Source organism: Crocodylus porosus, unplaced genomic scaffold (genome assembly GCF_001723895.1).
Source record: "Crocodylus porosus isolate Cpor-Errol unplaced genomic scaffold, CroPor_comp1, whole genome shotgun sequence".
Lineage (NCBI taxonomy): Eukaryota > Metazoa > Chordata > Crocodylia > Crocodylidae > Crocodylus > Crocodylus porosus.
The window spans coordinates 164,632,891-164,649,675 of NW_017728906.1; the positions used below are offsets into that span (position 1 = coordinate 164,632,891).

A 16,785-nucleotide genomic window follows, 5' to 3' on the forward strand; every position below is an offset into this window, starting at 1 on the left:
TTTATCAGTTGAAGTTTACACCATAGCTACATACTAACAGTCTGTCCCACTTAGATAATGCCTAGGAGTGAAAAATCTTCTGTTTTCTCATAAGCAAAACTAAGCTGTTCATTTGCCCTCCATTAGCATCATGTCTGAGAGTGTTTCTACATGTTACAATCATGTGTGCTAACTCTAAGGAATATTAGGCGGTATTAAAGTTAGCACGTGCTGTGAGCAGTTGCGCACGGGGTTAGTATTAGGGCTGTGCAGAGCTTTGGTTGCTGATTTGATTTGGCGGCCAAATCTCTGAATCTGAATCAGGAAACCATTTAAAAAGTCTGAATTGATTTTGAAGCCTCCAAATTTGATTCAGAGAAGATTTTGAGATTTGGACCATGGGGAGACCCCTACCAGACCCCATCCCCTGACCCCCACCTGCTCTCCCAGCCCTGTCAATGGCTGCTCTGCCTGGCCCCTGTGTCCTAGCACTTTAAAAAAAACAAAACAAAAAAGCCCCTCACTCACCGGCTTCTGTAGCAGCTGTCAGGTCCTCTAGGGGCTTGTGGCAGAGCCCCCCCGGGGCAGTGGAGGGCAGCAAGGGATGGCCCCCCCACCTGGCAGGAGCTGGTGAGTGGGACTTTTTTTTTTAAAGTGCTGGGATGCTGGGGCTAGGTGGGTTAGCCATCGACAGGGCTGGGAGAGCGGGCGGGGAATGCGGCCTGTTCGATTCAGAGATTCGGCCATTTCAGCAGTGGCCAAATCTCTGAATCTGATTCGGCTGAGTCAGTTTGGGACAGTAATTTGAATCACCGAATCGAATCACTGCCCCCCTAATTGGCTGAATCCAAAGCAAATACTAGCCACTTTGCACAGGCCTAGTTAGTACCCTCTCTAACTTGCTGTTAGAGGGCTGGCATGCAGGGGTGTGGCTAGGAGCTGCCAAATCTACCCTGTGCTTGCCTGGCTCTGCCCCTCCCTCCATGGCTCCCCGTTCATCTGATCTCTGTTAGTCTGGGGCAGTGGAGTTCCAGATGATTGATCATCCACATGCTGGTGGGGAGAGCACTTGGAGCAGTGCAGCATACCAAGTGACTGGGATACTGAAAGACTGCAGATAGCTGGTGTTGGCCCCATGGAGTAGACTGATATTACTGCAACACAAACTGCCTGACACCAGCTGAAGATGATCATTTTCCTAAGAAAATAATCATTGTCTTAAGTTCTACTTTAAAATGCTCAGAGGGCACCTAGATGGTCCTTCGTTGCCTTAACATGCAGGCATTTCTGTCTTAAGAGCACTTAACACATGGGAAAGGTAATATCTAACAACACCTTAAGCTACTCACAATCCTAACAACATTCCTAGGAGGTACTATTTGTTGTTTTATAAATGGGGGAGTATGGTTCACAGTCTGAACTGCTTACCCAAGCTATCCCAGGATGTCTGTGGTGTGGCAGGAATGGACCCAGTTCTCCCCAAATCCACTGGTTAATGGCCCAAGCTTCCTCCCAAATTCCAAATATGGCTTATGCTTTGTGCCAGCTCTGAACAGTGGTGAATTTTACCTTGGGCTTTTAGTAGGTACTAAAGGACACTGCTTATGGTCCCCAGGTTCAAAATTTATTCCATGCTGGTTCAGTGAGAACCTGATGGAACACACGGCTCTCTTTCATTCTGCTCTATGTGCAGTCTATAGTACAACATAAAAGGTTGAGTTCTGATCTTGGATGCATGGCAGATCTCAACTCTTGAGTCCGTTTCCTTGCACATGTTGAAATTCCAAAAAGTATTCACTTGAACAGAGGGAGAAAATTGTCAAAATCAAGAGCCACCAGGCAGTAGAGTATTGTCCTAAAAGCAGGTGTACCCAATACATACCACATCTCCTTAAAGGTACTGATATCAGGAAAAAAAATCCCATGGTACCAAAACAGCTGCAAACTCTTTTTTCCCCAACTTCAGCACCTATTCTAAACAATTGTTAAATTTAGCATTGCATGAACGTTTGGAAAAGGGTAAGTGCTGACTGAAAGTGGGTTTCTGAGGAAAAGCTATTTAAATTTTATGCAGATTGCTTGGTGTGAAATGTTTTGATAAATGTTAACTTATTTTTTGACTTGCATGTCCTACTTCCTTAAGGACCTATTTGGTATTTATGTTCCAGTACTTTATTACAGCTTCTTAGATGCACAGTGTAGAAAATACAAGCACTTAGAGGAAAGGGAAATTTTGATGGAGATACTTTTTCTTTAATTTTCTTTTCTGTGAGTTCATATGAGAGAAACATTTCAATATATATTGATCATTTTAAGTTATCTTACGTCCACCCTGCCCAAAGTTCTCTACATGCATTTCACAAACTGAAAGACAAAGGTCCTAAAATCTTTCTAGTATAATGATGCTAAATAAGTAACTGATTTTCTCTCCTCAGATGTCCTTCTGTAGCATAGATCAGAGTTACTGTCAGTGAAGAACGCATTCAAATGTTGCTGTAATCTTGTGAAGAATACACCTGCATTTATCTGAGCATTTTTTGTAAATAGTTCAATAATTATTTTATGTTTTATAAGAGTATTTTATACAGATGCCAGAGCATTTTGCCATATATAAAGAGAATGTATAGAAATCATGCCTTTTGGGATGCCTAGTGAAAGACTGGGGATCTCTATTCTTGAAACAAAAAGGGTGGATCTTTCAAGGCAGCATCTTGCCTCAGGAATTTCATCCCATTTTAACAATATTCAGTCATTTCCTGTTTCTTTGCCCCCTCAGTTGAAGTTACATAGGTGCTTGATTTGAGGTATCTAACACTTTGTGGCAGTCCTTAGTAGGTTAAAATGGGCAATGTTTAGGTTGGGTAAACTGTTTCTCACCATGATGGGCAATTTCGTCATAATAATATAATATTTATTAAGGGAATAGAGCCAATCAGCCTTTCTTGACTGGGAAACTAATTTCAGAGACTGAACTCTTTTCAAAAAGTTACAAGCTTGAAATCATTTTAGGTTTAACTTAAAAAAAAAAAAAAATGAAATGGTGAATGAAAAACTTCACCTGCAGGTTTTGTATCTCCATTTTCTCTCTCTGTTCCCTTGCTGTGGAGATCTTAATGTGTGCCCAGGTGTCAGACTCTTCTTTTCGTTTATTTCTAGTCTGTGTCATCTCCCTTAGTGGTTCATTTTTGTCTTTTAGTGGCTTGTGGTGATCAGTCAGCTTTGGGTGGGATGGTGGGATTGTCTTCAGTTTTTAAATTTTCTATCGTTTTTGTTTGTGAATAACCTCAAGCCCCACCATTGCTGCACAGCAAACTCCCAGAATGTACTTGTTTTACAAAAAAGTCTGGTGGGTTGGAGGTACATTTAGCCAGTTCTCAAAGCAGGTGCAGATATCAAGCCTTGGAGCTCCTGTGGAAGTTTGACTAGCTTTTCTGTTAACTTATTTGGCTCAATTAATCCTGAGGACTTCACGGTATTTCTGCAGGGTCCTTGGCAGCAGTCTCGAGAGCAGTGCGCAACAAGCACTGTATTTACTTGATTCCAAGATGAATCGCTTGCCTAATCAGGCTGGCTGCATAACTGCTCTCTGTAGCATGGGGCAAGAGCTGAGATGGGCAAAATGCGGCCTGGGGGCTGGATGTGGCCCACCAGACCATTCTATCCGGCCCATGGGGCCCCGAAAAAATTTAGAAAATTAATATTTATCTGCCCTGGGCTGCCTGTCATGTGGCCCTCGATAGCTTGCCAAAACTCAGTAAGTGGCCCTCTGCCCAAAATAATTGCCTGCTTCTGGGCAAGAGCAAGTCAAGAGTGGCTTTGGGGCTTCCCTTGAATCCAGATCAGCAGCAAGGGGCAAGTGTAAACATGTGCTTAGACTCAGTAGTAAAGGCCTAGTCTGGCTTGTGTAGGCATATCTTGGCTATCTTCAGCTTGCCAGGTAGTGCAGCAGCATGAAAATCAGTGCAAGCAATTGGTTTTCATGCAGGGTCTTGGCTGGGTGTTGCAGCCCCCAGTGAGCTCTGTGCTACTGGAGCTATGTTAGGATCCACACCAAAAATTTTTAAAGCCAGGTTGGTTGTATCTGCATGAACCAGTTGCAGCTTGGCTCGCTCTGTAGACAGACCCTTTGGATGGGGTTCCCATAGATATCAGTCTGATCCATTGACTTCAGTGCAAGCAGGTTTAGGCCATAATGAAAATGCTGCTATCAATAGTTAGTGGACTGAAGTTGGAAATGGCTTAAGTGCTTTGTTTTCCTGTCCCTTGTGATAATCTGTTTAGATTTAGTATGGGATAGTTTCAGCTTTATCTGGCAGATGCTCACAGTGATCACTTTACTCTTCATTCAAAGTAGATTCTAAAGAAATACATTAACAATACAAATGTGCGGAAGGAGTAACTTAAACATATGTGGTTAGATTGCTCCTGTAGACGACTAGCTTCCTTCTCTTTCCCTTTCAAGTTGGTTAACAGAAAGAGATATTTATAGAGCAATTTTGGTTATACTTCGTAAAATCAGCTTCTACAGCAGTTAAGTTTTATGGATCTAACGATTCAAACTGATGTTCGTGAATTCCTGCAAGTACAGGAATTTCTGACCATAAACACTGAAAATGGAGACTTGGAAATTAATGTTTGGTATCATTTTTGGCCTTTCATGGCAGAAGGTTTCATTGTAGTCTCTTGCATTGATTTCAAAACCAGTGTTCAAGCATTCTTCTGTTTTAACGGAATGGCTGCTATCCTTTCTCATACCAAGAGCATCCTTTTGTTTCTTCATCCTTGAACTTGATTATTGGAAGTAAGTTTACAGAGAAGTTTCAATTAACTGTCTTAGCCAAAAATCCACTTAGTGTTTAAGGATTGAAAAAATACTTGGCAGATGTGCGCTTCCTGACCATACCTGTGCTGCAGGCCCCAGGATATCCTCTTGACAACTCATCGAATCTTCCTTCCTTTGGGATTCTAGTTGATGGCTTACTCTCCACATTGAAGCCAAAGCTTCTGGTGGATGCAGTTTCAGGGGTCAGTAAGTGCAATAGGTCACCTCCTTTTCCTCCCTCTCCTTAAATTCACATCAGATGGCACTTCACTAGCCTGGAAACTGCTGTTTGGCACATCATTCATGTGGCATGCAATTCAACCCTGTGGACAGGCCCCCAAGCAAAGCCCTGTACTCCTTTTGCCTTATGTTAAGGTTTTAAGTGATGCATAGGCTCTTGTGCAGGGGTGAAGTTTGCCTTTTGCTGTAGAAGTTATTTAACATTTGTGTTTCTGTTGGCTGCCATCATTCTTGTGCTTGTACTTCATTGGCAGCATAGTTGATGAAGTATTACTAGCACTGATGGGCAGTAGGAAGCTGCATAGCTGCAGTCTATTTTTCTAATGCATTTACCTATGAGTTCTAACCCCTGTAAAGGCAGAATTGTGTACAAAGAATGTATATTTTTGTGCGTGGTTGAGTTGACATAGTGTGGAATAAAAATCAGCCCATTTGAGATCAGGGATGTTTGGGTTGATGTCACTCTGAGGTGGGCAGGGACTATTACCAAAATGAGTAGTGGATTTTTTAAAAAGGAAATGTTTATTGACAAGATTGTATAAGAAGCCATGTTTGTACAGTATTTCATTGCTGTTGTTAGGATAACCGATGGAAAGTTGATGGTCGGCTAGTGTATTGAGGGATAGGTAACTCACTGCTTTCCTGAAGTATGGGATTTAGAAAATAATTTCATCTACAGATGTATCGGACTTCCAAGTAATATCTTGGACGAGACGCATGAAAAAGCGTGTTTTTGGAACTTTTTTTTTTTTAAAGCTACTTGCCTACTAACAGTAGAAGCATGAAAATATGGTATTTATTAATATGGTATGTCTGGTTACTGTATTAATGTAGTAATGCATTAATGTATTAAGATATTAATATGGTATGTATTAATACTATGAAAATATGGCTGATTATTAAGCTGGAAACCAAATGACATAAGAGCACGTTTGTTATAAAACTCCAGACCTCAATTTTCTCAGGGTATGTACTCTTGGCCTTTGTTCCAAGAACCAAGATCAGTCTGAGATATTCAGCTCTAATCAGTGAAGCATTTTTTCCCCTTGATGACTTACAATAAGTCTTTGGCATCATAACACCTGTTTTCCAGCTAATGGGATAACACTGGCATGTGTTAAGTGAAGTTTTCTTTGTTGTTTTGTTGTGCTTTTCAGTTTGGTTGGTTTGAGGAGCACAAAGATGGATGAAAACATTGAACTAGATTGTATATTGTGAATCTATTGTGAAATTACTTTGTTTATTCAGTAAAGTTTCTTTTACTGACCAAAAAGCCATGGAAGGGTTTGTATTTTTTTTAAGCAAAATATATATATAGCTTTGTTGGTTTAATGTTCTATTTTTCCTAATGATTTCCTAATTCGTACATTTGTATTTGTACAGTCCTAGGGCTTGTCCCAGGAACCTAGTTTTCTCTCTTTGAGGATTTTTTTTGTTCTTTTCTTTGTGTACTTTTAATAGACTATAGCCTTAAGTTTTCAGAATGTGAAACTTGTGCCCAGAGCACAGCATGGGCGCACAGATACTTTACATCAGACGACACTGTAAATATTTCTCCCCTGGACTGTGCCTTTTGAGTTTGGAAGTCACCTTGTAATGATGCGGTGCAACATTAAAATTTGTCCTAAAATTTAAATAAATGATGTCTGCTGTTTCATCCTTCTTTTCTGAGTTCGTTCTGTTTTTTTCTTCCCCCTCCCCTCCAGGTTAGTTATTTCAACAAGTCTGTTAGACATGATCTTCTTTTGTATGACGGTATTTGGTAGGAATCTATTCTTAATTTGATTTCCTGTGTAACTTTCTTTTTTTAGCCGGGCTTCTGGCATCTTTCTCCACCACTACCAGCTTCTTTTCCCATGTTTTGGATGCCATCAGGTGGGCTCTGAGCACACCCCACCATATGTCCCAACAACTTAATCTTGTCTGAGACATCTCTAGTTTGTAACTTTCTCTGGTGCTTTGGCCTGGAAGAGTCACAGCAGTTTGGTGCTATTAAGACTTGTGTGTTTCTTTATATGCCAGTAACAGAAATTAAAGTATTTAGAAGATTTTAGAAGTATTCTGTTAGTGAACTTAGCTACCCAAACAACTTGAGTGACTACAAACAGCAGAGCTGGGACTTGTGGTTCTAGCCTTGAATGTCTTAAAAGTTGGTCACCCCAAGTTAGTTACAACCTGTGAAAAGATTGGTTTAAGCAACTTAGGAGTTCTGGCAGACAGGGTGAGAATCCAGTTCTCTAGGGCAACAGTCAGCTACCATTACCCAAGAGACTGTCCTTTGCCTTTGTGTAGTCCCCTACCTCACTGCATGCCATCCAGCTTCTACCACAAAGGAGGCAAGACAAACTGTCTTCACTATGCAGCCCTGATTTATCCTCACAGCATGTCCATTCTGTGCAACAAAAACAGTTTTGCATGAAAATGAGTGCGTTACCACATAATAAAAGATATCGTAAGCATGGGGGGGCTGAATAGGTTGCACAGGCAACCTCAGTGCTAGCATTTCCTCTCTTAACTTTGCAACCTTACTGTGTTTTGTTATGTCATTTTTTAAAAAAGAAATTACATTTATATTTTTAAATAGTAAGTCCTATCATGTGTAATCATATTAGGATTACAGTACATTAGCAAGGTTGGAACCCTTGGATTCACAGCATAGATCTCAAGCAGTAGTTGCTCATTATCCTTTATGTGTCTGACACTAGAGGGTTAGTGGCATTCACAGCAATTCAGAAGGACCTTGACAAATTGGAAAGCTGGGCTAGCTAACAGGATGAGGTTCAGCACTGACTAATGCAAAGTGCTGCACCTCAGGTAAAATAATCAAAAATAAATATAAGGGGAGACAACTGGCTGGATATAGAAGCACTATGGAAAAGGATTTTAGGAGTCTCAGTGGATCAAACTCGCTTTGAGTCATCAATGTGATCACTTGGAGACTAAAGGAAAATGTGTTTTGGGCTTGTCCCAGGAACCATTAGGTGAAAGATGGGACTGATTGGTCCTTATCTAGACTACTGTGTGCATTTTTGGGCTGCACATTTTTTCAAAGACGTGGAAAAGTTAAGGGAGCATCCAGCAGCAAGTGATTTAAAAATGATTGAGGGTATGGTAGGAAAGTTATTCAAAGAGGTTGAAAGAAATAGGCATGCTCAGCTTGTAGAAAAGGTAAGTGAGGGCACATGATAGCAGTCATCAAATATCTGAAGGGCTGCCATATAGAAGAGGGAGAGAACACCTCTTTTTCCATTGCTGCAGAGAGCAGAATACAAACCAATAGCTTGAAGACCAATGTGGTGCCTATCTTCAAGAAAGGGAGGAAAGTGGATCCAGCAAACTACGCTGGTTAGCACTACAGATGAAAGGGACTTGGGGGTCATGCTTGACCACAAGATGAACATGAGCCTTCAGTGTGATGCTGCGGCTAGTAAAGCAAGCTAAACGCTCACTTGCATCCATAGATACTTCTCCAGCAAGTCCTAGGACATCATTCTCCCCTTGTACTCGGCCTTGGTGAGGCCGCAGCTGGAGTACTGCATTCAGTTTTGGGCTCCACAGTTCAAAAGATGTGGAGAAGCTTGAGAGAGTGCAGGGAAGAGTCATGCGCATGATCAGAGGTCAGCAAAACGGACCTTATGATGACAGGCAGAGAACTATGGGCCTCTTCATCCTGGAAAAGCGCAGGCTCAGGAGTGATCTGGTGGCCACCTGCAAGTTTATCAGGGGTGTTCACCAGAGCGCTCCAAAGGATGACGAGATCAAACAATCACAAACTTCTCCGCGACTGATTTAGGCCGGACATAAGGAAGAACTTTACTGTCCAAGCCCCCCAAGGTTTGGAACAGACTGCCACCAGAGGTGGTTCAAGCGCTCACTTTGAACACCTTCCAGGTGCATTTGGATGTTTATCTTGCTGGGATCCTACGATCCCTGCTGACCTCCTGCTCCTTGGGCAGGGGGCTGGACTCGATGACCCTCTGGGGTCCCTTCCAGCCCAAATGTCTATGAAATCTATGAAGTTGCAGCAAAGTATTTTTAAATTGGATATCAGGACAAACTTCACTGTTAGAACAATGATGCAGTCGAATAGATTGGGGAAATGGAGTCCATCGCTGAATTTTTTTTCAAGAAGAGTTTGGAAAAGCATTGATCAGGGATGAACTAGGAGAACGTATACCTGGAGTGCTCTTTAAAGAACAACAGACAGATTTCTGAGAGATAACAAGAACTCTCCCACCGAAAGCAGGTGGGTATTGGAAAAGACCACGTTTAGAAGCAGGAGAAAGCAGCAGAGCACGACAACTGGTTTAAGTATGACATAATTAAAGGAGCTGGGATAAACTTATGGAGAGGATTCAGCAAGGGGACTTCTGGCTGCCCAGTGAGAGAGTGCTGTGTGTGGAGTTATGCTTGCTGTTCCCAGGGTGCAGAGCAGAATGCAGGGTCTTTTTTTTCCCCCCATTTTTCTTGGCCTTGCTGTTTGACCTACAGAGTCAGGAAGGAAATTGTTTCCCTTCCTGTTCCCGCTGATGGGTGGAGTTTTTTTGCTTTCCTCACAAGTACTAGGTGTAGGCTGCAGTTGAGGCTAGGGATTCTTGGGATGTGCCATTGTTCATGCAGAAACCTGTAAAATCCAGTTTTCTGGTTGCCCCTCAGCTCAGGATCAGACAGATTTTTTGCCCTCCCCACCCTTTCCAGAACTCACTACTTGGCCAGCTCTTCATTGTGAAAGCAAAAGGCACATTCCTGACCTTGAGGACAACCTCCGCTCAATGTTGATCTCTGCTCCAAAATCTGGAGTGTTAGAGGTTCTGAGTCGGGATGGAAAAACTGTAGACATCTTGCAGCATGGACCAACACTGTTTATTTTCCTGGTCTCTTTCAGTCACTTCAGAGACATGAATGTTTTTGCCGAAATTTTCAAACTAGTTCAGCCCGAGATGGGCCATGTAGCATGGATGAAGTCCGGCAAATTGATAAAGAGCTGAACATGGAGACTGACAGTGAAGTAGTGTCAGGTAAGCTTAGGTCTAGGAGATGCAATGGCTGTTTGATTCCAGCAGGAATGCACTCGAATGTATAGGCAAATTTGGCTTTGGAAACAAGCTATTCACTAGATGCTGTGAAGTGAAAGGACATGTTTTGGAAAGCTGTTTATTATCCTAAAAAAATAGGGGCTAATCTTCACAGGTGTGCAACAGAGTAGCCCCTCACCTGCCTTAAGTGTCATTCCAACCCTCTTCCCCTACCTGATCCGCTGCTCTGCTTTCAGCTTCCTGCCTTGTGCATCCTACCTAATCTGCTACTGTGTTGCTTGTCCCTTTCTTGATCTCCCATGTGCCACACACAGAGGCTGTCCATGCCACTTGTGACGCATGCTGCAGGTTAGCAACCCCTACCCTAAATTACAGTGGTCACTATAAAACAAGAGCTGGGTCTAATTTATGCTTCCCCTACCTTACAATTTGTAAGGTAATTTGTAATTCTGAGAGAGGAAAAAAAACCATTTAATGCATCACAGTTCATTACATTTTAATCTAAATTATATGACATGAAATGCAGTCAGGGAACCTGATCACCTAGAACTGTTGCCAGGATGATGAGTAACTGTCTTTTTTTCACACTGAACCATGAGTGGTTGGTTTGGTTGGTTTTTTGTTTTTAGTATACTGCTATTGAGATGTACATTGGGAGTGTGAGAGAAAAAAACAGCAGGACACACTAGTTTGCATGCTTCCATCCCTACTTGTGTTGGAGCATGTATTTATTATCAGGAATATATCACACTCATCTGTACATCATAACTGAAATTAATACAAACTTCCTGTAATTCATTAACCACATATCAAATCGGACTACAGAACTCCTACTGCATGGGAAACTTTACAGAAGGATCCACAGTGTGTCCATGGGACACGAAAGCAATCAGTGCAGACATAAAATACCTGATTTTTTGTTGTTGTTTGTTTGTTTTTTTCCTTCAAAAAAATGGTCTTCACCATTTGGGTACATAGTGATTGAACACATGAAAGTAATTTATTTCAGCATGGAATTCAGGAACTTAACTACTGATTTAATTTATGCAAACTTGCATTAGTTGCAAGATTTCAAGCCCTGCCCAACATGTCTCCTACACAGATGAATTAAAAAAAAATTGTCCTCTTCCCCCCTCCCCTCCCTCACCCCACAACTTGTATGTAGTAAGGATGCTTACAAGCCATCTATGTTCTCAAAGAGGCACTTGGTGCACTCATTTTTTTTTTTCTTTTAAGGAAGACATTAGGTGATGGGTGGAGGTGTAATTTGAGGGCAGCCTGAAAGGTTGAGGGAAGAGATTTTGTTTAAGCTAGCTTCAAGGATCATGCTTAGTTATAAATTTTTTGGATCACAGAAAATAGTTCGTGTTTCTAAAATGGAACCTTACTTTTGCTCAGGTATTTGGGTTTTATTGCAGTATAAATAATGAGCAGTCTTACTGTCACCCCTGTCACTGCCTCAGAATTAGCCTAGGGTTGTAGAACAATAGTGAAGCCCTGTAGGCCAAGTGAGTAATTGCTCTGTTTTGATGCATGTCATCATCATCCTTCTGCTGTCTAGCAGGTTAATTGAGAGAGGCAAGTGTTGCTGTTTTTGCCTGTTTGAGCTACTGATGGCAGAGGATAGTGAAAAATATGAAACTTGCAGCCCCTGTGCTGTGAATTGGCTTGCCTGCACTACCCAACAGCAGACATTTTCACCTCCCTGCCTCTTCTCTACTGCAATGGAAACTAATGCTTGAAGCTGCTGAGTCTGTTGTTACAGTCATTTGCTGTTCAAAGAGGAGAAACTGGTACTAATCTAGCTGAATCCCCCTCGAAAGAAAGTGACCTGAGCTATGGGGCTGAAACCTTTTGCTTGAAATGCAGAGAGGGAGGCTGACTCCAGATGCCAATTTTGGGGCCTGTTTGGTTCCCCAGCTTCTTCCCCGCCACCAAAAAAGAAAACAGAAAGGAGAACCTAGTAAACTTCTGCAGGAGGGATGGTAATACAGCAATAGCCAACAGACTCTGAGGGAGTGTGCACAGATAGTGGAAGAGGAGAGAGCTCTACTTATCCTTCCATTGTTCAAGGCTTATCGTTATGAATGCCCTCGAATTTATTGCATAACAGTTTTAAAGCACACTGATCCTGTAAATGCAGAAAATATCTCTACTTTTTTTCCAACCCTTCCTCGGGGCTCATTTACTGTTTGTGTACCAAGGCATAAAACGGTCTTCTCTTGGCCATTGGCTCTGACAGAAAGAGGACTTCTGCTGTGATCACTTTTAAATCTGTCTGGCTAGAATCTAATGCCATCTGTTTGGAAAATTTATCCCTGAATTGTTACTGTTTAGGCCACATTATACATCATATCTATGTGCCTGGGCTTCCTGGCATTTACACTGACTGCAAGACTCTACATAAGCTCTTTCAGTAAATGGTAAACCTCAGGCTTGTGCTTGAATTTGCAGTGGCAGGGTGTGCTGCTCTTCTAGTGCAAAAGGCAGCCTTCTTGCACAACAATGCATCCACTGAGCACACGTGGGCTGCAGATCTGCTGCACAGTCCATTATAGCTGCTACTGAAGCCTAAATACTGGAATAGGCTTACTGGAGTCACTTACTTGCAGGTCACGGGATTTCCCCTTTTGCAATGTACAGGGAGGGACATACAGCAAATGTTTGTACATCACAGCAACTGTTACCCCTTACCCCCTGCTACAGCTCCTCCATGGCTTTATGCTGGTCCTAGGGCTTTGAGTGGGATCGTGTTTGCGTTGGTGTGTTGCACGCCAACAGCCGTTAGCTCTCCTTCTGTGGCTTGGTTTAGCTTAGAGAGAGGACTTTTACTCTAAAGAGCTAGGGAAACATCTTCTTTTCAAAATCCAGTACAACTGCATTTCAGTGACCCCCATAAGGATGGTAGGTGAAAGCTAGGACAAATTGCTCACAAACATGCAGGTGCCTAAAGTTCAGGAAGCAAGCGCTCCTAAAAGATGGTCCTTGCTACCTGCAGGATGAGGCCTGCCTTATCTGTGCACCTGACATCTGAGAGCATGCTGGGTATCCATTGACTGCAGGGGTGTCCTAGCTGGCACTTGCAAAAGCCATGCTTGAAATGGCAGTCCTCTCTTTCTCACTAATGGCTTCACTCCAGCCTGCTTTCACTTTTGTAAGTGAAAGAAGGCAAGGAAAGAAGTGGCTGTCTAGACCTGCTAGTATAACAGAGGAAGGGCAAATAGGGGCAGCAGCCTTGGGTGTGGGTTGGGACAGAGGGTGGGAGCAGGAGCAAAAAAAAAAAAAACACCTACAGGTGACAAGCAGGTACCTTGCTGGTGGCAGCCAGCTGTCCTGTGCCTAGGTGTGCAGCTGCCCTGTCATGCCTCTGGCTATATCAGCAAGCCAGTTTCTCTGGCTTCTTGGCAGAGCTCTATACTACTATGCAAAAAAAAAACCCTTTCTCGTGGGCTTGTACTGGCAGGTATGCTGCTGTGTGCCTTGGAAAGGCTCACTGCTGTACTGCTTCTCAAGAGCCCCCTTGACATAGCTTTGTCAGCCAACAGGTGGCCTGGAGTTAGTGGCCATCATGAACTGTGTGGAACAAAGTGGTGGCTTCAAGGATCAAGCAAAATGGGAAGGTAAAAGGGCGAGGAGGAAAAATAGCTTGGGAAGGACATCAAATGATGACATGATTGGATGGCAACCCAGGCTCCTCCCTACTAAGGATCCCCCCATGGCTGATTCTCCACTGGAAGCATCAACTGCCTCTGCACTAAGTGGACAGAAGGATGAGGACAGTGCCATAAACAGAGAACTGGTAACAAAAAAGCAAGTGGCTCAGCCAGCCCGGATCAGTCCAGGATAACATTGTAGTGAGCTGGCATAGGATCCCTTCCTTTAATACCATGGTAACAACTCTTATTGTAACATCATATGAGACTGCAACAGAACAAGAAGACAGGTATTGCAGAATATCTGTGCATGTAGCAAGTGCTGTGTGATGGAGTCCGATGGTACCATGGGCCCTTTTAATAACTATCCTACTTTCAGGGTGCACTTGCTGCAGAGCTAAAGCCTAGTAACATATTTCAGCAGTGTCAGTCACTGGAGCACGAGCAGGTGGCATGATCTAGTCTAAAGAGCTGCTCAGCTTACTCAGTATCACAGTATCATGCAAAGCTGCTAGAAAAATAAATTTCTCTACAAAAAGTTAACACCTAACTAACTTTCATATCCTGGAATGGGGTAAAGTCCTTGCAAAGACTCAAAACTGGCTGTAACAAAACTGCTGCTTAAGCATCCTGAGTATTTCATAGGAAAGCTGAACCACATGGTGTGTTCAAACACTCAGTATGGCTTAAATGCCTCCCTGCCCTGCTGAGGCTATCAGCCAGCCACCACGTTACACACATGGCAAGAACAACTTTTTTTCATATCACTCCATGACTCTGAACTGATTTCCAGCCTGGGTTTAACATGCTCATCTCCTAGACTGCACATTAGACTCTAGGAGCAGGCAGAAAAATGTGCAGAGTCTCTAACACTGATGGAAAAGAAAAACATTGCATCAGTTGCAAACCAGACATTTCCTTTATGTGTGGGGAATCCTGCTGCCATGTTCCACCACGTGTCTCATGTTCTGATCTGAACCAATCTGATGCAAGGGTTGGAACCTATTGTAAGTAACAGCAAAGAAAACAGGGTCCCTTGCTTGTGTTGCATTAGTCCATGATTTGGGACTGCAATGTTGCAAACTCCTTTTAAATCCTCCTACTGAAGTCTCTTCTAGGGTCTGTATCCCTGGGAAACTGGCCTGCTTCAGAATAGTCTGATAGCCTATATCTAGTTTAACTGGGGCCTGCATTATAAACTGCCACGGCTGAATACAGGCCTAGCTTCCATATGCAGTGACAGGTGTCTTAGCAATAGGGAAACATGAGAATTTGCTTTAGGTTATAGTTGCATGTCTTCAGAATTCCTCCAAAGTGTCCCATGCATGTTGATAAGATGTCATAGGGTGAAATATATGGGAATCTATGGCAAGGGGCAACATGCTTGCCTCTTGTGAACCTGTGCAGCCTCAAGGATTTTTCACTAGCATTTTGCTGGATATTGAAGGACAAGCTATGCCCACCCTGTGCAAAATCCCTTGTAGTTAGAGGCAAACTGGATCTACATATTGGGAGCCTCCCCTAAGACAATTAACCCTCTCGGCCAAACATCAAGGTCCCAGAAAATATTTTTTCTCCTTCTTTCTGGAACATGTAGTAAAACAATATGGTCCTGGGCCCAACATCTTCATGGATTTGTTAGAGATCCTGATTGCTTTAGAAAAGTTTTGTTAAAGAAAAAAGCATAACTAGGATCTAAAAGACTAAAATGAAGTCACCCTAACAAATAACTTCTATGGAATCTGCTAAAACCCTGAGGGTTTCTCATCTCTAGCCTATAGCCACTCACAACATTAATGCTAATAATTAAAATTCAGTGAATGGAATGAACGATCTTATCTGGCATTGAGTACGAAGGTGATTGTTTCAAAGGCAGTACTGTTTCAGAATGTCAAAGTCGCTGGTGTTCATGTCATAGAGTGTACCACTTGGTGGTCGTTTGGAAGGCGCTTCTACTTCTGTGTAACTGTCTTCACTTTTGGGTAGAAATATTCCTGGGAGGCTAGACAGAAAAGCATTTTGTTTAGATATAAGTCTTAGGCACGAGTTAGAAAACTGCTGACCATAACGAAAATATATCAGCACTTAGTAGTCCAATAATATAAAAAAATGCAATTCAGAACATCTTTGACTACATATATATGTGTGTGTCTATATAAACATGAACACATATAAAGGTACAATACATGTATATAAACACACGCATATATTTAGCTATTCAAAAGTTGAACTTTGTAACTAACCTGAAATGCTGCAGCAAAAAGTTCATTCTGATGAATCATTAGTACGTTTTTTTTTCCTTTTTTTTCTGGCTCTAACCATGGTACAGTGTTATACATCAAACTACACTGGTTATACTATCCTAACACATCAGTGAGCCAGTACCAGGAGGTTCTATTCTGGAACTGTAATAGTACACTGTCTAGTATACAGTTATGCAGCTACAGAGCATGCTTGCAGTAACAAACCCTGGGTATCTATGGTTGTTAAAAATGCTCTTAGATGATAACATTCAGCAGATTGCAAAAGGATGTCAAAGCCAGATGATCTGGAGCAGCAGCACAGCATTGTCATCTTGGCACAGTGCTGACTTTTACTGGCGTAGGAGGCCCCGATGAACAGCAATAAATAGGAGTTGGCGACGTAGGAGAGAGTTTAACATGGCTCATGGCGTCTCCTGCTTGGAGCTTCCAAAGCAGCTCTTCATTAGTCCTACTTAGCCGCTTCTTTTCCTCAGTTTCTTTCTCAACATGTTCTTGCAGATTAGCGTTTTCCTCAGATAACTGCCTGGAGAAGAGAATAATGTATTGCTTAACATTTCATACCAGCCACTCTTGGACTGTCTTTAAAGCAAGTTGTCCACAACCATCTCTTTTAAGTCACCACTTTGCATAAGGTACATACTGGCAAGGTAGTGATGCTGCTTTCATATGTGAAAGCCAAGTACATCAAGTAGCATGGCTGGTGGGATTGGGGGGTGAGGGTGGGGGTGGGGGATCCTGGGATACAGCTGATATCAACTAGTATTATTCAGATCACAATGGCTGATTCAACT

The 16,785-nt window shown here is 42.5% G+C and overlaps 1 protein-coding gene across 3 annotated transcripts in view; it reads right to left on the bottom strand.

Moving 5' to 3' along the window:
• Positions 1 to 10,770: 10,770 nt before the first annotated feature.
• MTUS2 (microtubule associated tumor suppressor candidate 2) overlaps positions 10,771 to 16,785 on the bottom strand; it is a 323,047-nt gene continuing 317,032 nt past the window's right edge. For all 3 annotated transcript variants that reach the window (XM_019530126.1, XM_019530125.1, XM_019530127.1), the window contains one exon: positions 10,771 to 16,517. In XM_019530126.1, coding sequence (XP_019385671.1) covers positions 16,301 to 16,517 — 217 coding nt within the window. In that variant the 3' untranslated portion in view covers positions 10,771 to 16,300. The remainder of the gene's footprint in view (positions 16,518 to 16,785) is intronic.